The sequence below is a fragment of the Amyelois transitella genome, chromosome 8, assembly GCF_032362555.1.
Source record: "Amyelois transitella isolate CPQ chromosome 8, ilAmyTran1.1, whole genome shotgun sequence".
NCBI classification, from domain to species: Eukaryota; Metazoa; Arthropoda; class Insecta; order Lepidoptera; family Pyralidae; genus Amyelois; species Amyelois transitella.
The window spans coordinates 94,338-119,202 of record NC_083511.1 but is presented as its reverse complement, the minus strand read 5'-3'; the positions used below and the strand labels follow the sequence as shown (position 1 = coordinate 119,202).

General features: G+C 37.6%; 2 protein-coding genes across 3 annotated transcripts; one reads left to right on the top strand and one right to left on the bottom strand.

The window, feature by feature from the left end:
- The first annotated feature begins 1,460 nt into the window (after window positions 1–1,460).
- Window positions 1,461–5,677, top strand: LOC106137455 (organic cation transporter protein-like). Its single transcript, XM_060945653.1, has 7 exons — window positions 1,461–1,602; window positions 2,027–2,249; window positions 3,270–3,513; window positions 3,845–4,100; window positions 4,178–4,801; window positions 4,976–5,157; window positions 5,488–5,677. Exons 2-7 carry the CDS (start codon window positions 2,029–2,031, stop codon window positions 5,644–5,646), a joined length of 1,686 nt encoding a protein of 561 aa, XP_060801636.1. The 5' UTR covers window positions 1,461–1,602; window positions 2,027–2,028; the 3' UTR covers window positions 5,647–5,677.
- A 224-nt stretch (window positions 5,678–5,901) lies between these two features.
- LOC106137453 (organic cation transporter protein-like) lies at window positions 5,902–22,202 on the bottom strand. 2 transcript variants are annotated; one of them, XM_060945656.1, is made up of 8 exons: window positions 21,672–22,202; window positions 15,690–15,903; window positions 12,583–12,683; window positions 11,947–12,101; window positions 11,349–11,707; window positions 10,951–11,218; window positions 10,427–10,608; window positions 5,902–7,289 (listed from the first exon to the last, which is right to left on the bottom strand). In XM_060945656.1, exons 1-8 carry the CDS (start codon window positions 21,881–21,883, stop codon window positions 7,110–7,112), a joined length of 1,671 nt encoding a protein of 556 aa, XP_060801639.1. In that variant the 5' UTR covers window positions 21,884–22,202; the 3' UTR covers window positions 5,902–7,109. The 2 variants fall into 2 exon arrangements, with proteins under 2 accessions (XP_060801639.1, XP_060801640.1); XM_060945657.1 differs by lacking the exon at window positions 21,672–22,202 and adding an exon at window positions 18,607–19,058.
- Window positions 22,203–24,865: the final 2,663 nt, after the last annotated feature.

Genomic DNA, 24,865 nt, shown 5'->3' with positions numbered 1-24,865 from the left:
ATATCTTGAAAGCTCGACTTTGCACACACACAAGCAGTTTCTGCATCGTCCTCATTTGTTTGTCAGAGAATTAAACTTGTTTCAAGGTGAAAGTAACCAATATGCCTCTTGATTGATAATCACTGTCTGCCTCCAGGGCCAGAGCCTTGAAGACCCTGCCGCGGCAGTACACTCCATCGCCCTCTGCTCGCTGTACCTTCTCTTTGGGATCGCCCTGCTGGCCATGTCCTTCAACCTGGTGCAGGAGGAAGTCCGCGCCAACGTGGCGGCGCTGGCCACCAAGCTCGGCATCATCAAGCCCAGGGACCAGGACTCCGACTCCGAGTACTGATCCCTGCTGGACTTCCACCTGGTGCCGGAGGTCCTCAACTTCGTGAATTCTTCGGGAATTAATCTTACTCCGTTTCTTCCTTATACTTTTCAGATAGGCACTGGAGTCGTCTGTCTGCTAAAATCTTTGCTTGTGTAGAAGAAAATAGCTCTCCAAGTTAAATTTCAGTATTAAAGGATATAAGCTTTATCTACAAATGATAGGCTTAAAGATATTGCTTTGTAAATATAAATAATAATGAATGCGCAATAAATGTTTTATGATAATGTTTGATAATAATCTTATTTACACACTTAACTTTGTACGCTGTTTTCAACTCAATAAAGAATGTTTTTAATATCTTGTCATTAAACCGTATTTATAAATTAATTGAAGTCTAATAAAGTATTTTTTTCCTTATTTATATTCAATTAAAAGCAAATTTATTAAACATCGAATTAAAAAAATGCCGGCCCTATGGAATTTCATTCGTTTTTTTTTTTACTAGATTTTTGCTTAAGGCATAACTTCCAAGGGAATCTGGTCCTGACACATCTTTCATAAAACAAAGCAAATACCTCCATCTACATGAGATATTATACTAGATAGTTATATAACAAGCTTGCGCTCACGTGCGGTAACTAAAATTCCCGTTTGACCCGTTCCCGCAGGAAAAAGTAACATAAAGGGCATATTATTGCTCAATTCAAAACTATAATTATTCAGAATCACAACTATATGTGTACCAAGTTTCTTTAAAATCGGCTCAATGATTTGACTGTTAAGAGATAGATATAAACATACCTTCTTTCTCCTCCCGGCCCGGTCTTAAATATACAGTTTTGGATTTCGGTACCTAGTCGGTATTGGGTTAATTAAGTAAGGCAACTGTGATGAGTGCGGCGCGGCCTGGTCTCCGGTCACCCTTAAAAATTGCTCTTTCTGAAAAGGCAGCAGCCGTTGTTAGGCGAACAAACGATATTACTCGTCAACTTTGCCGTTACGTATCTAAGCTGATTATTGAAATTATTAAAGATACCATTAACCTTAATCTAATCGGCGATAACAGGGAATTATGCATTCACATCACAACACGCAACTCCCTCTCATTACATTCATACTTTACGAGTCTTCGAGGCTCGAGGGGGCGAGGAGTGAAATATAGTGAACCTGCAGAAGACAACCTTTATATTGGAAAGCCAGTTCAAAAAGTTGGTGCATGGGCCGAGGTCAAAAAGCAACCTCACCGTCACGAGTTTTGCTTTAAGCAAGGGAGAAGGAACCTTGTAACAGTTAGTATATGGAATTTTAATTTAAAATATGATGTATTTTTTACCAACGCTCCATAGAAATAGGATTGCTTATTTAGTAGACTGGAGTACAACATATATTTGACTCTCCTTTCTTCTTTCTCGAAGATTATCTATAACATATACCACAAGATGAGGTAACTCAAGTAAATAATGTTTAATACTTCTGTTCACCTCATGACTGCGGGGAACTTTGTGAAATAGAACTTTACCTAGTTGGGAATATGGTTGTAGATTAGTGAAGTGCTTTTTACTCTAAGTCATCTTACGACATGGAAAAGAAATAGTACGGGGCATGTATCTCCTATTATCATATTACAAAACATTTTCAACGTAAATATAACTAAATCTGAAACCTTCTATAATACCCTAACCAATCGTGTATTAAACTCTTATATTTCTGTAGCCATGACAGACACCGCGGCCGAGAAAAGCCAAGCATTTGACGGCGTCACTGACAAATCCAAACAGGATCCTCCTGCAATCGATCTGGACGCAATTCTGACGGATGAAGTGGGGCAGTTTGGGCGCTACCAGCTGGTGACCCTGGCCTTGGCAGCGCTGCCTGTCATATTCTCAGCATTTGCGTCGGGGGAGTACATCTTCACCACAGCCAGGATTCCTACTAGGTGAGGTTTAATTTAGGCGAAGTAAAGGTTTTATAACCTACGTATTTTCTTTTTTTTCGAAAGTAAACCTGTATTTGAACATGACCTTTTGCACCTTTTACAGGGATATATTAGGATTTTCATTAATATTTTTTTTTTCATAGCGTGACTTCGTTTTTTGTTTCTTCGTGTTTTAGTTAGCGTTGTTTTCACCTGCCTAAGATACTTATTAACTTACAAACTATTTAATAATATGCTATTTTATTTCTTGAATGAAAGAAAATGAAGCATGGTAAACGAAAACGTAGTTCAAAGATTCTCGAATGTCGTCACGCGGACTGCGGCACAAATTATTTACCCACGAGTATGAATACTTAAAAGACTATGTCACCGAAATAAAAATGAAAAAAATTACATATATTGAGTTCTATCTTAAAAAAAAATTAAGTTTAGCAAAAGAGTTTACTTAGCCATTTGCCACAAAACGATCATCTTCCTTTTGGCATTAGTCCTGGATGCGACCTCTTCGGAGAAGAGCCCGGTTCGGGCGTTCGAATTCGCGCGGGCGAAGCTGCGGGTTATAGCTAGTTAGAACATACATTATGATAATTACATCTAGATAAGATTCAGAAGTAATGCTCCTTTAGCATAATTCGTATCAAAATATGGTATTATCATTCCATACATACGAGTAAACACCGGATCTGACGATTATACATTTATTGCAGTCGATTTGAGAATGAGAATATTTTAAAAGCAAAGTGAGCTTTGTATATTTCTTAATGTATGTCAAAGTGCGTATATGTATTGAAAAAGAAGGAAATGCTGTTAAATACATTATGTAGTAGTCAGAAATTGTCTAAATAGGTACACTATAGGGAACACAGAGGCATGTTGGTCCGAACACTAATCTAAGTTCGTCAATGTAGCCAAACATCAATGGCATTGATTTTTATAGCTGATTTATTTTATCTTGCAGGTTTATTTATCTGTTTCCTACAGAACATGGTAGCTCTAAACACAAGTCACCTTCAACCCCAGATGCCGCATCACGCAGTGCGACGGTCCCGCCAGCGCCGCGCCGCACCCCGAGTTCCGCCCCGAGTGGGTGCTCAACGCCATCAACGGCACCAGCCGGGACTCCTTCGAGGCCTGCTCGCGGTTCCCGGACCGCCTCCCGCAGCTCCCCAGCAACGACTCCTGCCCGGCTGACTGGTTCGACCGCGCCAGGGTGGAAGACTGCGATGGTTATGTCTATGAAAACACTCTTAGCGTCGTCTATGATGTAAGTTATAAAATCTTATGATAAAGGATAATCTGTAATCAATTCATTTTTTAATTTATTTAATCTTCTGTTTTCTAATCATTGATTTAAACAACATAGATAATCTATACACAAGTCAGCATATAAAATGAACAAAATCCATTTCATAAAAATAATTTCGTGCTGAACATTCACTACCTTTTATTAGCGATAGGAAAGGCAAAACTATGAATTCACTTACTATAAATACAAACTCTCTGTACACAAAGTGGAACAGATCTTTATCTATTTACTTTTCTCGTCATCTACTCGTGGATTACGAGTTCTTAAAGCTTATGTAATTTGTGCACAGTTCGACATGGCGTGCGATGAGTGGCGTCGCAGCCAGATCGGCTCCATCCGCACCATCGGCACGCTGCTGGTGCTGCCCATCACGGGGTACATCTCCGACCGCTGGGGCCGCCGCGTCGCCCTCACCATCAATGCCTTCAACACGGGCTGGATCGGGCTCGTGCGCTCCTTCGTCAACAGCTATGAATGGTTCTTGGCCCTTGAAGTCATTGAGTCTACTGTCGGGGCGGGGGCGTTCTCTTCTTGTCACATTTTGGGTAAGGCCTCAACCATAATGTCATTTAACTTTTAGTCACAGAGAAATTAAACTTATTAATACATTGATTGATTTCAGTCACTGAACTGGTTGGCCCCAAATATCGAGTAAAAGCGGGTGCCACAATATCAACGATGTTTGCAGTGGGACAGGTGATCTTAGGATTTATTGCGTGGGGGGTCCAATCCTGGCGCCCTCTCACCCAAGTGCTTTACATACCCCAACTCTTCGTCGTCTCTTATTTCTGGATCCTGTCAGAATCTGTGCGCTGGCTAATGAGTAAAGGCCGCTATGAAGAATCAGAAGCCATATTGAAGAAAGTCGCAAAAGCAAACAAGAAGAAATTGTCTGATAAATCTTTGGAACTACTACGAGCGACTGCTGAGGCTGAGAAACATATAGAAAAACCAAAAGAGCCATGGCTTCCGATACTCGTGTTCAGATCGCGTGCGATTTTACTCCGATGCTGCGTGGCTCCAATCTGGTGGATCACGAATACGCTCGTCTACTACGGCATGAACATCAATGCCGTGAACTTATCCGGTAACAGATACCTGAACTATGTGTATGTGGCTGCTATTGAGATCCCCGGCTTCTGGACGGCCATCATGCTGCTGGACCGCATCGGCAGGAAGCCAGTTCTCATCACTGCGTACTGGTTGTGTTCCATATGCCAGTTTGTTTTCGCCTTCATGCCTGATGGTAAGCTTTCAAATACAAAATCATCATCCGTTCATTTCTCTTCATAAACAATAACGATGGACTCATCAACACGGTGGTCATAATTGATAGCTTCATCATCTGTTGATTTTAAAATTCGGCACCAATCTACGCAAATCATACAAATTAAAGATTTTACGTGTTTTATATTTGCAGGCCACGCCGGGCTATCGATGGCGGTGTACCTGGTGGGGAAGTACAGCATCGCGGTGGTGATGACGTCGGTGTACGTGTACACGGCCGAGCTGTTCCCCACCAAGTACCGCCACAGCCTTGTCGCCTTCGCCTCCATGGTGGGCCGGCTCGGCTCCATCACGGCGCCACTCACTCCCGCTCTTGTGAGTATTACTTAATTGGGTATTTGTATTTCGTATAGTTACTCTACTACCATAAGGAATCTCAAACATTGAATGAAAATGCGTGCATTGTTCGTTAATATGGAAGAGTCGTGTCCTGTAATAAAAATTTTCTCATACGAGTGTTACTAACTTCTCATTCACCCTCCCCTTCCGATTTCATGTCCTTTGCATTCTCCTCCCCAGCTTATAAAACAGCACAAGATTATCTGATAAGCCTCAATTTTTTTTAATTGGTCGATTGACTTTTATTTAATGATTTCTTTAGTTTTGTTTGATTAAAGTCTGATAATATTGTACATGTTATTTCAGGGTACAGAGGTGTGGGAGCCGCTGCCACAAATATTGTTCGGGGGGTTCGCGCTGCTGTCCGGGATCCTGATCTTCACCACGCCGGAGACGCTCAACACCAAGCTGCCCAACACCATGGAGGAGGCCGAGAGCCTCAGCAAACGTCAACTCAATAAGTGATCTGTTAACTAATAAAGCCTTCTTCTATTTAGCATTTATTTGATTCTTAAAATTTATTTAATTGAAATTCACCTATCTCTCTACATATGTATGTCTAAACATCATATAGTTTTTGATGAAAATACAAAAATGCTAAAGAAAGAGTTTCAAAAACTACCTACTATGCTTATTGCTAACTCAGATAATGGAGCCAAGGTCTGGTCCCCAAATAAAGTTGGGGACCAGACCTTGGCCCCAAAAAAAAAATACAAACAATGAATCTGTATAATTTAATGTCATTTATTTACTAAATAAATAGTCTATTAATTATGCTTTACATTAAATAGCTGACTCAACCAGCATTGTACATTAAATATTTTCACAGTTGAAATGAAAGATCGAAAACATTATCAAACACATACATATGTACATATAATTTGAAGTTACGGTAAGTTATACCATAAAAAACCTACAAAACAATTTGACAAAAATTTTACAAATGTTAATGATACTAGAATCTCTTTAGTGTATGCGAGAGACTAAACTGATGTACGAGATTTCCCATAATATGTATAATTAATAAAAAATTTGAATATGAATCTTTACCCCGAAACAAAACAAAACAGAGCAATAGTTTGGGAACTTATCACAAATCACTTTGAAATATCAATTAGATAACGCATTAACGTCCTAATAACATATATACCTACGAATTGTAATAATTTATTGATACGGACAAGGTCAGGTCAGCTTATATTAATATCCAACAAATACGTTGAAGTTACAAGGTTGATTCAAGGCCTTTACGACCTGGTATTAATTTTGGCAATATTATAATTTTATGCATATTTGGATTGAAATAACCATAATCATTGATACTTCAAATAAAAATATAATGATTGATTCAATTTCAAAATTGATTATTAAGGATCTCAAATATCTTAGTAGGCAGTAGGTAGTTTGCTGACAAATAGTTTTTTCACTGTCTTATGAAAACAGAGTACATTCAAACGTCGAAAAAGAATCTATAAATTGAAATTTTATCTTTTAATGAATATGAATATCACAGCACAATAACCATAACAATCATTCCGCACCAAACATATGTTGTCAAAATCGTAGTGAATAATAGTAATCCTAAAAACATGAGTTGGCATAAAACTTGTATATGAATATTACCTATTTTTATTGATAACAATGTAAATCTTTCACTTATCACTTTTATTATAATACTTTAACAACTAGAGGGTATATTTTCTCTAGACAAAGTCTCAAGTAAAGTAAATCACCCATATTATAAATCCGTACCAGATATTCGTGCTGCTTAATGCTATCAGATCTCACACACTCATCTCCGGCAACCAAACTTAAACTATCTCTAGCTACCTTAGCTCACTCAATTGGGTAATCTGTGAGATTGTCAAAAATATTTTAGTCATCTTCTGTTAGACTATCTTTAAAGACACACTAGACATGGTTGTTGGTTAACTGGTATTATTCATCTGCATCTCGTTGCTTCGTGGCTGGTTCTTGATCTGCTCCGCTTCCTGGATGGTGTCGGGGAGCCTCGTGTTCAGGGTCTCGGGAGTGGTCAGCATCAACGCGCCTGCGATTAACGCCGTCGCCCCGAACAGCACTGACGGCAGCCACTCTACGTATATTGCCTGTAACCAAATTATAAATTAACCAATAGCAAACAATAAACAACAAAGATGGAAGACGTTTTCTAGAGACAGATCACATTGAAGGCAAGGGTGAGCCACTTCTTAATGTAAATTATTTCATTACAAAGATAACACTACTCCTATCGAAGCACATATGCCATTCCGTTACAAAAAGTGATTTGAATCTAAGTTAAAGAAAAATAGAAATTAAATATGAATATTGCATTATTAATTATTATTAAAAACTTCTAACCCCAAACTAACTTCAAAATTCAAAAAATTCAAAATTTTTATTCATTATTATAGGATATTATTATATCGCTTAATAATTGTCGTATGGTTTAACAACTTGGTTGACGTCAAATATATTACTTAAAAACTAAGTTTACTGCCGCTTCCAAGGCGTCAGTGCAGAAGAAGCGGTAACAAACTGCACTGCAGCATTTTCTTTAACAACGTCAACTTCACAATATTAAATTATACTTAGAATATAATGTGGACGGGAGAATACATTGTTCACGGGAGATTTATATATTTATGAGATTTAATATTGAAAAAAGAAATATATATATATATATATATATTTTATGGATTGCCAATTTTAAAAAGATTTATGTACAGAGTGTACTGAAATTTTGATTTAAGTTCAAATTAAACTACAATTAATTACGAGGTTCCTGTGCCAAGCTCGAGCCAGATGTTTTTATCATTAAGGTAATCATCAGTCCTATAATAAGCCTTCTCACAAAGTACTTTCTTTACATACTCTTTGAATTTTCGGTAGGGCATATCAAGAACAGACTCCGGCAACCTATTATAAAATCGTATACAGTTCCCCATAAATGATTTACTGACTTTGCTAAGCCTATGAAACGGCATGACTAATTTATGTTTATTACGTAAATTTCTATCAGTTGTGGCACTAACTTTTTGAAAAAAAGAGGTATTTTTCCTAACATACATTATAAGATCAAAAATGTACTGGGACGCTACTGTAGGTATGTTTATTTTCTTAAAGAGTTGTCTTAACGAGTCTCTTGGTCCTAAGCCGTAAATTGCGCGAACGGCCCTTTTCTGAATTATAAAAATAGTTTGTATATCAGCCGCGCTACCCCATAAAAGTAAACCATAAGATAACAAGCTATGAAAATAGCTGAAATAAACAAGCCTAGCTGTAGCTACATCTGTCAATTGTCGGATCCTCCTAACAGCATAAGCGGCAGAGCTAAGTCTATTGGATAGTTTAGAAATATGAGCACCCCACTGTAGCTTTGCATCAATTATAATTCCTAAAAACTTTGTATTTTCAACAAATTCTAATTTCTGGCCTTCCAGTATTATGTCAGTATTGGCCTGCCTTACGTTTGGAAGGGTAAATTTAATGCATTGGGTCTTATTAGCATTTAAAAGAAGATTGTTGGTTGAGAACCAGATAGATATGGCCGACAGTATATTATTAACCGAACTTACATTTTCGCTATGGCGATCTAATTTAAATATTAAAGAAGTGTCATCGGCAAACAGCACTATACCCGCCTGTTTTTCCACCATAAAAGGCAGGTCATTGACATATACCAAGAAGAGGAATGGTCCTAAAATTGAGCCCTGAGGAACACCCATTGAGACGCTTGATCCGCTTGACTTTACTCCATTAATATCTACAGTTTGAAGCCTATCAGTCAAATAGGATGCCATTAGTTTAGTTGATTTGTGGTCAAACCCATATTGACGAAGTTTACGCAAAAGTGTCTGATGATCTACGCAATCAAATGCTTTAGAGAGATCGCAAAAGACTCCAACTGAATCCTGTGAACTCTCCCACGCGTCATAGATTTGAGTAACAAGTGCTACTCCCGCATCAGTGGTGGACTTCCCGGCAGTGAACCCATATTGTTGGGAATGGAAAATGTTATTGATTTTAAAATATTGTTGCATTTGATTAAGCATCATCTTCTCAAACACCTTGCTCAAAACTGGCAATATAGAAATAGGTCTATAATTGCCAAGGACTGTTTTCTCCCCTTTTTTGAATAGAGGTATTAATTTGCTACATTTCATTAAATTTGGAAAAATACCCTCATCAATACATTCATTAAATATAAAAGCTAGATCAGATGCAATAATATCTATGATTTGACTTATGATACTAACAGACATACCCCAATGGTCTTCAGACTTTTTCAAATTAAGTTGTTTGAACGCCTTTAATATAATATCAGAGTTAACATATTTAAATTTAAAGACAGATTTGATGGGAGTTGTGTTATTATTAAGTAGGGTTTCAGCGCGCAATGGACAAGAGTCAACGTCAGAAGTTAGCTCCACAGGGATTTTTGCAAAGAAATTATCAAAAGCATTTACTATGTCCTGAGTTTTAGAAATACTTTTGTTACCGGATGATATTTGTTTAATACTGTCTCTATCTTTGATTTTGCCAGATTCTTTATTAATAATGTTCCATGTTTCTTTAATTTTATTTGGTGCGTTGTTTATTTTACTACTTATGTGAAAAGACTTGGCTTGCCTGCAAACTTTTTTAAATAATTTTGAATAATTTTTGACATATTCTACAAAACTGGGGTCAAAATTGTATTGTTTCTGGGCATATAAGTCATATAACTTATTCCTACTCTTGTGAATACCTAATGTAGCCCATTCACTGAACTGTAATCTATTACGAATATTGACTTGTTTCTGCTTGAACCTTTTTGAGTATTCAGCAGAAATCATATTAAATAAATTGTTATAATGTTCATTAGGATTATTTCCAGAATATGTTAAAGTATTTAATTGATTTGCAATGTTTATTTTAAATTTTCTTATGTTTTTGGAAGAAAGAGGTCTACACATAATTTTATCATTATTTAAATTGTTTAAGGACTCTTTCTCAAAGGTAACATATTGACCGGTGTGATCCGAGGGCAATTTGTGAATAATTGATTTCCGTATAAAAAGATTATTGCAAAAAAAATTATCCAGATTTTATCGCGCAGATTTTATATTTTATTTTATTTTATTATCCTTCGTAAAAAATTTAAAAACTGCTTAAAATTTACATATCTAATTTCAAAACTGAAGGGCAGAGACTTTTCTATATATAGTTCTATTTCTTGCCATTGTTACAACATAATTCTTACCAATAGCGGCATCTGCGGAGCCACGATGGAGCCAATCCTGCCCACCATGGAGCAGAAGCCGAGCAGCGAGTGGCGCGCGTGCGTGGGGAACAGCTCCGACGTGTACATGTAGATGCCGCTGAAGGCCTGCGTGATGGCGATCTTGCCCACCAAGTACAGCAAGGTCGCTAGCCACGCCAGGCCTGGAATAAAAAGTAACAGATTTTTCATTAGGTACAGGTTCATTAGGTAAGAGACTGAAAATTAAATGATTTTTAATAAAATTAAGGAAACAAAAAACAATTCTTGAATGCGTAAATTTCAACAAACAGTAAAAAGCAGTGCAAATACACAAAATTCACGAATAAAATGCATTTAGAACAGCAAAATACTATAACGTTTCTTTTACAAGAAAGCAGTCGTACTACTCGTAATAACACCAACCAATTACATTATTACATACTTACCATTACATGGCTGATACTGCGCTATACGGATAACAATTGATTTCAAAATAACGTAGAGATAAATAAAGGTCCGCTTACTTTTAGGAACAAAAGCGATAGCGACACAGGACAACCCACAAACAGTGTACGCGACCAGCAGCGTCCGCTTCCTGCCCACGCGGTCCAGCACCAGCGCGTTGGTGACCACCGCCACCACCTCCACGCTCACCACCAACATGTAGTTGGTGTACTTGTCCCCCGCCAGAGAGACGCTGTTGATGGCGAGACCGTAGAAGACGAAGGTGCAAGTAATCCACCACCAGGAGCAAATGGCAAGGCGTGTCATGATGATTGGAGAACGCAGCACCTGCACAAACAAAGTTAATCTGTTTGAAACATTATGATGCCGTATTAGAAACACACACGCAGAGTTTTAAACACATATATAGCAACTTGCCTATAACGAGCGTGATATCTCCACAAGTTTTTTAACTTACCTGCATCCACAGACCACTCTCCTCTTGTTTCTCTTCTTTCTTCGTCTCTTTGGGCTTTTCTTCCGTGAGTTGCTTCATTGTCTCCTCCGACAACGTGACGTTGTTCATCTTTGCTGCCCTCATTATAATCTCAACCGCTTCTTCTTTCCGGCCTTTGGAGAGCAACCAGCGAATACTCTCAGGCAGTAAGTAGATGTAGGATATGAATAGTAACGAGGGCGGGTAGACAACTATGATGAATGTGCGCCAGTAGTGGAAGGTTTTGGCGAGGAGAGCAAAGCTAAGGCCGCCCAATACCAACATTATGCCAAGGAAGGCCGTCGTCAGCACTCGCTTATCTTGGCCCAAGAGTTCAATTGCTGTAAAACAAAACGTTTGTTTAAATGTTGTACACAGTTTGAATAGAACATTAATATACATAATATATATTTCACAGTCATTTTATCCCCTTGAATATGATTGTTCAATTTGAATGATTTTTTAATTCAATAAACCTATTAACCGATATTTAAAATAATCACCTTCAAATTATTGATAAAACTAACTTTTAGGTATCAGTTAGTAACATTTAGTGAATAAACATAGAAGTGATACTAACTGAGAATATAGGCGGCGGGGAAGGCGCTGGCCCCGGCGACGGTCTCGAGGAACTCTATGACGACGTACATCTCGTACGAGACGGAGAACGCCTTCAGCGACCCGATGGCCCCCACTAAGGTACAACTGAGGATCAGCGCGCGTTTGCGGCCCCAACTAACGAAAACGAAAGATTCATAAAAAAATATGTTAAGCGTCATGTCAAGTCCTGTTAATTCAAAATAAAATACGTTTCTCATCATCCCCTGCCCGGGATCGTACCCGATGCACTGGCAAGCGTATTACTGCTGCGCCACAGAGGCCGTCAGATCAATTTAAAGGCACTTTTAAACCCAAACATTTGAGCCATTTGCCACGAAGGGAAACAAACGTGTTAAGGATTTTAACGTCGTCTGTCTATCCGTCTTTCAGATCCGATCCGTTCATCAAATTTTTTACACGAGGCAGCTCCCATCTTACCTCCGCAACCTTTGCAGGGAAACCTTATCCGTATTTGATCAACCTACAAAACTATTATTATGCCAGAAATTGTAACAGCACTAAATTATTTCGATTCGAATATATATTAGATTTCGAATTTAAAAATTCGTAAGTTTAATATGATCGTAAAGATAAGATTAAAAGTGGAAATTATTACCGATCTGATATGTATCCAAGAATGGGCAGCGAGACCAGCATGCCCACATTATGGATGGTGCCCACCAGGGTGCGCTTCCACTCTTGACATGCCAAGTTAAACTGGAACAGGTGGAATATCACAGTCAGACCAAAATATTTCTAATTCACATAGGTTCGTTTGAAAGCCCTGCCGTATATGGAATATACTGTACAATTGCTCCAAACTATGTTTTGAAAAATTTAAATTTTTGTATTAGCACGTCGACTCTGACAGATCACATTGTTTCACTTTCAGTTGCAGAGCATAACAAACAGGTGCATGAAAGTCTGGATTTAACAAATGCTTTATGAGAGTGATCAGAGAGTAATTGCATAAATCCCAAAGATTAAAAGAGGATTTAAGTGGGTATTAAGTTTATCCATTGTGATTGTGACCATGTTCAGTAAGTATTATGTATGCAGTGCTATCTCAGTTTGTACATTTACATATCTCGGTATGGTCCTATTAGTTGAAGCGGCCATGCGTTGCGCCGGCGCAGTGATACAGCGCGTCTGTTGACACTGGAACAATGTCGAGGATCCATCCATCCGAGACCAATACAATTAAACCAACTGCACCATCATTTACCATAACATTATAGCATACAATCCCAACTGTTTATTGAAGAATCATAATTGTTATTTTTTTATTTTCATAAGTCATATCCCAGACATGACATCAGAATTCGGCCACACTTGCCACATTGAAATCAACACCATAATATAAAATTAGCAGTGGATTGAATGCAGAGGTGGCTTTACTATTTAAAACCCATAATAGTCCAACGGCCTTACTGTATTCCAATTAAAAATCAGCTTAATTATAATTGTCCATTTAGCAAAAGACAAGCATCGCCACTTAGCGACTGAATTAGATGTTTCCTCCATTGAGACGAATGTGCTCAGGAACTTTTGGACAATTGAAACTAGCTTGATGCAGTTCTCTTCCTTGTATTGTCCTAATTCCATATCCTTCGATAACAACAAGAAATACGAAAAACCATTTAAACATTTTTTTCAAAAAATACCTGTCTTTATGTTTTAGTTACGCTTGTAATTTTTTTATTTATTGTTTTTTCTTCAATCTGTACAAAAAAGTAACCAGCAACATCATAATGTGACCTCGCACGTAAGCGCTGACCTCCGCAAACCATCAGATACATATCTCTAGACTCGCAGTAAACATTTTTAACACGTGTAGGAGTACGTTGCAGAGCGCGTTATTCTATTGTTTGGCGAAGTGGTAGCGGTGCTTACGGGTTGCGATCCTCGGTCAGATCATAATAGAAAACGTTTTTCTTTTTATTGATCTTGGGTTTCCAAAATCTAGTAAGCTAGGCCGATGTCATTTCTCCGCCTACATATTTATTAGTCGATGTATGTATATCTCTATAATTGATTAGACTTGCTAAAGTACCGTTATGGTTTTGAAATTGATCTTCGACAATTGAAAAGTGTAGTACTCCACACTTATACCTAAGAACATGCTTATGAAATTTATCTATCTTAGGTTATACGAAAAATAATAATTGAATATATGAATATAAATAATAAAAGTACAATGGGTACAAAACTGTAGCCAAATGACCGTGTAAAAATTGTAGCATGCGCCAAATTATAAACCAAAAAAATAATATCAGTTACTAAGTGGGAGTGGGAGTTGATAAAACTAATATTTAGACCTCTGCTAACCCATTTTATCCTCCAGATTTGGCAATCATATAATTTATCAAACAAAATACAAATCAATAACTAATGCATAGACGTAACGTTACTTATAACCGTTTTCTTATCAGTTGCGTAAGGAGATTAAAATTGGCGGTCAGGTTTACGAGGAGGAATGCGTAATTCTGCGGTAGATTGATGAAGCTGGGTGCCGAAGGTCGTGCCGCGCTCTATTGGCAGTCAATGCCTTTTGTGACAAGGTCGAAACAGCATCTTTCATTAGTGGGCACTGAACCGCACATTTTTGGAGTTCAAGATATATTTTGAGTTCTTAATCGAATAAAATTTCTTACTTTCAAGAAATCTATTGGTAGGTACTAAATTAAAATAAAATCTAATTAAAATAAAATCTAATTATAATCTTCTTAAATTGTATAATCGTAAATATGTTTAAAAGTACAATAATAAAAAAAATTCTAATAAGCATTTCACTTATTCCACGATAAGAAGCTATTTACTGGGGAATAACAATGACGGCTCCAGAAATGTCGGCGTTGACCCGATAAGGTAAATAATTATAGGAAAGTTCCTACTGTAGCATGAACTTTGGTCAGTGTGACTCGTATAATCAATGAAAGTCGTTAGACCATTTCACTGTCCCTTTTAGCACCTGTCCGTGAAGGCATGAAATGAAAGTTATATTGAGTCTGATTGAATTAAGAAGAAAACACAAAGATATTTTTAGATTTTTTAATACAGATCTTCTTAAGCTTTCTAATAAATTAAAGAAACAAATTAAGTTAATAGTAGGAAAAGTCAAGTAACACATTATTGGAGAGTCCAAACGTTTTGTTGAATGTGACCAAAAATGTGACCTTTCTGTCAATTTCTCACTGGATAATGAGCAGTCATATCATCAGTAACATTCAGACCACCCAAATTGTAGATCTAGAATGTTTTAAGACTTTCACAACTTATGAACTTATAATAAACTGGAATGGCGGCAGTGGAATTAGCCGCCCGACCCATCACGTTCCCAGCGGGAGCGGGAAGTGGTCTGCTGAAAGCTGCTTAGTAAGAACTGTCGTCGTTTTATCAATACATACATACATATGGTCACGTCTATATCCCTTGCGGGGTAGACAGAGCCGTGGCCATTCAGTCTTAACAGTTTTGATAAGACTGAATGGCCACGTTCAGCTATTTGGCTAAATGATAAGAATTGAGATTTAAATAGAGACAGGTTGCTAGCCCATCGCCTAAAAAAGAACCCCAAGTTTGTTAGCATATCCCTTAGTCGCCTTTTACGACATCCATGGAAAAGAGATGGAGTGGTCCTATTCTTTTTTATATTGGTGCCGGGAGCCACAGGGCACTTATTTCAAAATTAACCTTTTTTTACCAAAGTTAAATCTGACCTACCTCAGCAACTATCGTATCCCAGGAAGCATAGAGCCACTGGTCACACGGCCGCAGCTCCTCCGCGAAGGCGGTGCCCGCGCCGCAGCCCGCCGCCGCGCCCAGCGGCTCCCGGCGCGAGCAGCGCTGCTGGCGGCCGGCGGGGGGCAGCGCGCCGGCCAGCCAGGCGGGGTGGTACTCCGTGCTGTTGGACAACTCACACTCGGGGACCACGCATCTGGAATGGAATATGTTGGATTCAAGATTGTTTTACTACACATTTACGAGCAAAGTCCTGGGAATTTCTATCTGGTTTCCAGTTCAAAGGAAGAAAAAAGCTTTGTGCTACTTCACTTTTTATGAAAGTCTAGTCTATTTCTGTGCTAAATTAAAAAGAAAAGCTGTTTAGTAGTGTCTCCGTACATTTGACAAAAAAAAACAAGTAAAAGATCTTATTAGACGAGGCCGACATAAACAAATAACAAGAACTTCTTATCCTCATATGATTTGAGATTTATATACTTGTAGTAACGATGCTGGCCCTCATTTGAATTTTTTCAAATTTTACGAGTATCCTCGTAAAACATTATACAATACGGAACATATTCTTCTAAATGCAATGACTGTTTTGTAATTTGTTATATTTCATTTTAAGTGCGATAAATAGTTTACAAACGAATATGGCTAATTCATACTTATTTCGTCAAACCTGCTTCAAATTTAAACTCAGCTTGAAGTGACTTCACGCGTGCCACGTGATGACTGCAGAATCAGTTCGCGTGCAACAAAGCAGATGCACTTAATGCAACTATGCCTGTTATTGCATCCAGATAAGAGAGCATGTCCTTATCTACGACTGTGGCTTCCGAGGCAATTAATTATACAATGGATGGAAGACAATGTGAGTGCGTACAAGTAAATTAGTCTGTGAATGGGCCATTACTTTATACCCGTCGATTTAGGAGTAAGATCTAAGTATGTACCTAATGTAAGGTGACTAACGGTCACAGATCTTGTAAATACGAGAATCTTTAATCATATTTTTAATTAAGGATACGAAAAATTGCTAGTGCAACCACAATACCTATATCAATTTGAAAATTGTTAAAACTCAACTGGAATGGATGCAGACAGCTTTATTGAATGTTTCTAAAGAATTAGTTTCTGTAAGCATTTATCCTTGCAAATCAAGAGGACATGTACAATAATGTACGAAAGTGCTTCAAATTGAAACACGTAGTTTACCGCGATTGCGCACGAGTGCCAGTGCGGGCACGTGCCGCAAATAAATACAAAACAATTTTATAAACTACTTGTCTAATAGTTACTAGAACTTATGTATATTCTCCACATGCAGTGAAAACCAAGCATTTCCGAATAACTTTACTACGACGAATACGATTGTCCCAACTCTCAGAATTCTGCAATAGAAGATATTGACACCACCACCACCCAGCGCTAGAAAGATAATGCAAATGTTAACATAATAGAAAACAGAAAAGTGGTTGAACTAAAACCTCATTTCCACTCACATGTTGGTGTTGTTTTTCTATCGCCTTGAAGAGATAAATATAATAATTTGGATACTAATGTTTACTTCTGTTTATCCCATGAGGAATAAAGACGTGGTTATATGTAGTATGTAGGAATAAAAACTAATAATATCTTCGATTTCTTTCAGCTCATTTAATGCACGTAATCAGTGGAGTAATTAAGTATCATCAGTATAACTGACGACCACCAAGTTCGACTATAGATTTTTTACAAACCAAAAAAGCGAAATACGAATGAATAGTATAATAACAGTGATGTCACATAATGGAGCACGAAGTTACTATTTATAGCAGGATCTTAATCTTTTTTTATTTTTACTTTGTTCGGATTGTTGTCTTTTTTTGTCATAAAATGTTATAAAAATTTGCCAAGGGCGAACACTGCTCGGAGTTTTCTTTGAGGATTCCGTATTGAAGTTAAGTGTATGGGATTTATATTTAAATTATAATTTGTGACCATACAACACAAAAGCACGTCGTGTTTGGGAACTTATTGGTCACTCAGGTCTGCATCTTCTTCCAGCAGTCTCTTCCCAACACTATATTTGGCTCTCCCAGTCTAACTCTTTCATCCTGTATTTCTCCATGGTAGCTTTTAATTTTAATATCTCTCAGGTCTATACTGACGAATTCAACCTTGTATACCTCATAAAAAATGGTTGGATATAATCTTCTGACGTCCCATTTTTACGTTAGGTTCGTATAAATCTATAATTTTTCTTACTCAGCGCCAATTGTTTAAATAAGATGTCGCGTCAGTAGTTATGTTTCTCCTGTTGTGTGCTTGTTGTTATTGAATAGCTTGATTAAACATTTGAAGTAGCGATAACAATTCACTTGAATGTCAACCTAAAACAAGTCGCACCCCGCTGTTTCAACAGGTACTTTGTTTCTAAACATTAAAAAGAATAAGTAAATGCAAACATAGTAACGAAGTGTTAAATTGATAATGGATATGCGACTTCAAGTGTGGGTGGACATTTGCGTAACAATAAAACGATGCAAGGTCCACGAAACGAAAATATAATTTTATTGACATCTTTAGCGATATTTAAGTGTCTCCCTAGTGTTTCGTTTGAAAGTAATGAACGTATTGCATCGCATTAGTGGTCAGGGCAATTATCCTTATTATGCCTTTAATTCCTTCTTGTGCTCTCATATTATGACAGTTCATAGCTTTGTAGGTATTTCCTATAAGTTTGCAATATACATATTGATTGTTCGTTGTTTATGTGCAATTCGAATGCTGACCATCTTTCGATACAATAGAAATCCGAATGAATTATTACACAACAAAATTTAATAAAAGTCTTATTTCTCATGACTGAGTTAGAGTTATCTTACTATCCTCTTTTCTACCATCCAACTTAAGATTTGTAAAATATAACCTGTACGGCACGTCAGCAGCCAGGAAAATGTAGTTGGTGCTGTAGAGGGCGGCGGTCCAGGGCGCCGCGCCCGCCAGCGCGTACACCAGCAGCTGGAAGCGGTGGAAGCGGCTCCGGGCTCCCAGCTCACTCATCACCCGCTCTGTGTCCACACCACCCCCCTGACAAGAATCCCTGACAGCTTTTCCTTCACCCATCACTTTATTTTCAACTAAACCTTTTTGAAACCAACACCATACGCTATTTTTGCCAACTCGTTCAGTACACTATTAGGCAAAAGTTAGACAGTTTAAACTCTGTTGTGAGTGACGACCTTATTCGACAACTGAAACCTTTGAAATGCGGATTTATAAAGCATAAAATTTACTAGCCACTGAATACTAATTTCGTCGACAATTTGCAAAACCGACGAGCACGCGACCGTCTGAGCGCCGCGGCGGCCGCGCTGGAAGTTGGCGACACCGAACTCATAACATTTACTGTAATAATGTAAACACAATCGCTAAATATTCGACAGCTAATCTCTCTCAGCTCAAAATGTACGAGTTCCAGTTTATTTCCTACAATTAATTAAAAAAAACAATAAAAGGAATTATAAGTACTGAGAGTACGTTTGTATTATGAGCAGTCACATCGGTTACGGCGACTACTTTTAAACATCGAGTGGAAAGTACCATGCCATCTTTATCATCATCTGCAGTCGTCCCAAATTAAGAATTCAAGTTCAAATAAAAACATTTGTTTTAATTAGAACAAGTCAGAGTTCTTGTAAAAATTTTAAAGTGATCCTTTCTCTGAAACGCTTGACTGAGAGAGATTCCACCAAATTAAAGGTTTACAGATATTAAATTTTTTCCATATTTATTTTTTATTTTAAACTTTATTGCTCAACAAATTGTACAAAGGACGGCCTTGGTTACCGCTTGCCGTTCGGTATACCAGCTGACCAAACGTTGGCGATATGTGACAAAGTGCACAATTGCACATGCATACTGCAGAATACATACATTACAAACAAAATACATACAAGATGCATAAAATATATACAGAATACATACATTATAAATATAAATACATACATAAAATATCAAATTAGTTGCCGTGTGGCTCCCGGCACCAATACAAAAAAAGAGTAGGACCACTCCATCTCTTTCCCATGGATGTCGTAAAAGGCGACTAAGGGATAGGCTTACAAACTTGGGATTCTTTTTTAGGCAATGGGCTAGCAACCTGTCACTAGTTGAAACTCAATTCTATCGTTAAGCCAAATAGCTGAACGTGGCCATTCAGTCATTTCAAGACTGTTGGCTTTGTCTACCCCGCAAGGGATATAGACGTGACCATATGTATGTATGTATCAAATGAGAATAACCCATAACTCATCTGCTGAAGGAAAAACCCATTCACAGCATGTTTGAACGCCTTACAACATACAAATATGAGTACTACACTTCTTTAGGTACCTACATTGACTCTCACAACTTTCCCTATTTCATGGATCTCCAATATAGCGATCCGTCAATTCGACAATTCTCTATATTAGGAAATACTCGAAAATATTTATTGAAAAATATGTATTTATTTAAATATGCTTTTAGTCAAAGCGATGTCTTAAATTCGTATTTTGCAATATTGCCTTGTAAAATATACTAGTGTGGGTTTTCGGATTAAGTTGCGAGATAATCTATCACTCAATTCAAATGCTTGTTGTTTCAATTCAATACACTCTTTATTATACCTCTATGTATAAATTAAGATAAGTGGAATAAATATAATTTTTATAATCAATAAATACGATAATAATGTTAACATCAAGTGACACATTGAAGAATTACAATTGAAAAATTTCCTAGGACTATGATCCTTCTCGTCACCATGTTATTTATTTACCATTCTAAAAATGTAAATGTCCGTATTTTACAGGCATTTAACTCCCAGAATTACTTATAATAACGATTACGAATAAAGCTTAAAAATTCGCACATTGTAATGCCTCCATAAGTTAACCGTCTTAGCCTTATTTTTTTTCTATTGAGCTTGACAATTGTGCGTTTATTAGGCGCTTGATTCTTGACGACAGTAGCGACCGCGAAGTGAAACTTTTCATTTTAATGGAGCTTGCATACCCTTTGCAAATTATCCTCGACAGAATCAAGTTCAATCAATGGATGCACTGTATTCAAGAATGTCATCAGTCTGCAGCCCGCTAACAGGATGTGTCCTTCAGGATCCAGACTAGACAATTGCGAAGGACCAATAAGCATGTCCAGCGGTCCATGTATCCGGGACGCGTCACACCTACATCAAGCTGTCTTGCTTTTTATAATTTGCAAAGTAAATATCCTCTAGCCTCCACTATAGTCTGCTAATTGAGTTTGTGGTAAATAAAATTTAAAGCTAAGTATTTGCTTTGTCATCAAGTTTTAGGTATTTATGAACCATTCGCAAAAAAAAATATTATAATAATGCTTGCTAGTAGGTAGTACCTTGAGAGCATCGGTGGTCAAATCGGTATGAAGGCCCGGCATAAAGGTACAGGTTCAAATCCCACCTCGATCATGAACCAAGGACTATTTTCCTAGTTGTGTATGTCCATGGTCAATCATTGTTTTCCTCGCTTCTCTGGAGTCTTCTCCGGGTCTCATGCAACTAGAAGTAATGCCAGGAGGAAGAAAGAGAAGATTGCTTGCTAGTAGTACAATATCGGTTCCATAAAAATAAAGTAACAAGAATAAAAGAAGAAGATCGAACAAAAAAAAACAATTAGTTTGCTAAAACAGTGTGCGGATTATTTATTGTTCTCTGATTTTGTTTTACACTCAGTTTTATAATTAAATTATGATTCAAAAATAATTCTCTTCAGGTTTGTTCTTAAGTAAGCTGTAGCATTTATATACATACAAACATCAGGTAGAAGCCGAATCAATTGATTAGACAGAAAGAATGTTTGAAAACTTTAAACTGCCATGATAAGACTAACAAACAAGATAAGACTAAAACAAAATTACATCAAACTTTAATTATTATACTTGTCAAAATATGGATAGATGATGATGCTACAGTACCTGTAGGACACATCGCCAGCCAGGAACACGTAGTTAATCCCGTAGATGGCGGCCATGAACACGGTGACGGCCAGGAGACCATAGTTCATCAGGTGGAACAGCCGGCCTTGGCCCAACTCTCGCATCAGCCGCTCCGTGTCAAAACCCTCACTTGCCGGAGACACTACTTCCGCTGCCACTGGTTTTCCAATATTTCCCGAGGATTTCTCCATTTTGATCAAATGAAATGTGTGTCAAAACGTTTGATTTCACATATAGGCGCGTGCAAGGATATTACCACAAATAAATTAGATTGTAAAGTTAAAGGACATTTAATAATAAATTGCTAAATTTAATTTTAAAATAACTAAATCCGAGTTCGTTTTTTTAAAGTGTATACGGATAAGTTTATAAGTTTAAATAAACCTCCAAAGAGTTATGTTTACGTCAGGTTTAAATGTTTTTATGTAGTTGGGGCACGCGGGTGAAGGGTGACCCGCAGTTCGCGACTGGTCGCGCGGTCTCAGCGCATCCTCGCCGCGCCTGCGCCTGCGCCGGAGGCGTTGCTTACTGTGCCGCCACAGGTGCTAAAGGCTCTTTGTAAACATGCCCACGCGCACGCCGCAAGCTCCGACAAGCGAAACTTTCTCTGCTTCCTGGCCATACGTAATGTTCGCTTTGTTTATTTATAGCAAACTCGAAATATTATCACAAATTACTTCTACTACCTTAGTCTTAAATTTTGTCGTTGATAAGGAGCTGAGAGGAGAGAGAAATTTAGCAAACGATTATCATAGATATAATGAGTATGTATTTTAAAAGTATTGAACTTTTTTTTATATTTATAACTAATTTTTTTCTAATTTGAAGACAAGTTTCGCTTTATGCCTTTTTCGACATACTGTGACTTACAAATATTAATTTATGCTTTACTTCATTATATTACAGAGCCTCGTCCTCAAATGTCCCACTTCCTGCTTTATTCTTTTCTCTGGTCAAATGTTTATATCCTCATCAAATCCCATCACCTCTTTGCATACTAATTTTATTTAACACCTTATCCTTATCTGACCTTCAGAGTAATGACTTCCTTTTTCATACAAAATGAAGTAGATAGATACACAGGTATATAGCCCATCTGATGGTAAATTGTTACTATTGGACCCACGCAACATAAAGCAGATCATACTTTTATAGCCTCCTGTAAAAGCTCCAAATACAATTGGTTATCCTGTAACTGGTGTAAGCAATACTCCATATGAGAATATAGGTAGAGCAACAATATTGTGAGGAAAAATACCAACTCAAATAACAATAGTGATAATTAAACAAAATAACTAAGGATAAATGACAAATAAATTTATCCTTAAGAAAATAACAGAGGAGAATAAACACTGGAACTTGTTAAAACAATTCAAACATTAATGCAAACAAAAAAACAAGTATGCGAGATTTCCAGCTAAAAGATGATAAAGCAAATATCGCGGCCCTTGTTCCACCGCACTGCGAGACGGCGCGTATTGTGGTGCACGAAGTGAGCCGGGCGCTGTGTCATTACATCATTGTCGGACGTCAACACGTTAACGACTGTCATTTCACGGGGGTTCCAACGAATATTATAACCACTAATTATCAGTTGCTATATAATCAAACGTTTTAGCAATATCATTTTCCCAGATTATTCTTGGACATAAATTCATAACTTTAAGCTGATAAATCGTTATTTATTAAATTGGAATGATACTTTATTTCTTTAATATGTAGTTAGGTAACCAATTTCATTGTGCGTTCAATTACCCCGTAATTACTATAGCAGGAGATTACTTAAGAAATAAACGGTCATTCAAACGTGGTCTGTGTTCATTATTACTTTCTGTTCGCTATATTTGTTGAATGCAAAAACCAGGGCGATACCAAAGCACGGGTTGTTGATAAGACAACAACCAAGATTGCTATCAGGCAGGTACCCCGCGAAAAAGAAGCGAGATTTTAGGTAGTAAGTACGAACTGGTCCTATGGCCTAAGAATACTCCAAACATCAATGTTTCAAAGAATACATTCATAGTCACGTTTATTTCTTCGTCGTCGTCTTCTGTCTTGCGAAGACTTGAAGGCTTAGTTCAGTGGGATAGCTTAATGACCGAATTGAGATTCAAAAAGGGACAGATTACTAACTTATTGGTTAAAGAAGAATCCCAAGTTAAGAGGACTTTCCCTTAATTTACTTTTCCGATCTGCGAGGAAAAAGAAGTATCACGGGACAATCAGAAACTTGAACCTACTTAAAAGAATGCAAAAACTAAAGAAAATGCTATATATGAGCGATTCACGATGTATATTTGATAAGTATGAATAAGGTAATGATGTGTACATTATTGGACGAGCCGGTACATGCTGCTGTAACCACAAAGACTCTTAACTTGTCAACTAACGAGGTTTGAAATGTAAGAGCTATTATCGAATAGTTTTTCAAAACCTCAAGCATTCAAATACTAATTGATATGAAAGAACGATAACGTGACATGTGGTTAGCCACCATTTAAAATAATAAAAGTGAATTGAAACTTATGTTATTAAACAGATTTGTTTGAAAATTTTTCTTTAAGAGAAATCGACAATTTGTACCTACTAGCTCATCAAGCTCTAGTAGACACTACTAGCTTAAGCTATAAGATCTATTCGACTCACCGGTAAGGCAGGTCCGCAGCCAGGAATATATAGGTAGTGTGCAGCAGACCGACTTGAACAGCCACCAGCGCCACCAGCACGTACGTGCGCAGGTGGAACCTCCCCGCTTGCCCCAATTGCCGAAGAACTCCATCAGCATCCACCCCACACGTCAACGTCACTTTCTGATCGCCACCATTAGACTTTACTTTATCTTCCATCGTTTTTCACACTACACAGAACTGATGCCCACGATCTTCAAATCCCCATGAATCACTGGCACTCCCCGATCTTTGACCCAGATAGGTGTTGCGCTCCACTGCAGGGTCGGTTGGTTATTACGTACAAAATGGATGTATCAAGGGCTCCAATTGGGTTCGCTTCGTCGCGCTGATTGTCAATATTCTCTTTAAACAATGACACTGTGATCGATTGATACTTTCGATAAAATGTGTGGAGATTCAAACTCGTATCTAACAAGCGGTATGTTTTAGTACACAGTACTATATTATGTCTAGATCTCTAACCGTTCGAGCTATCAAACAGAG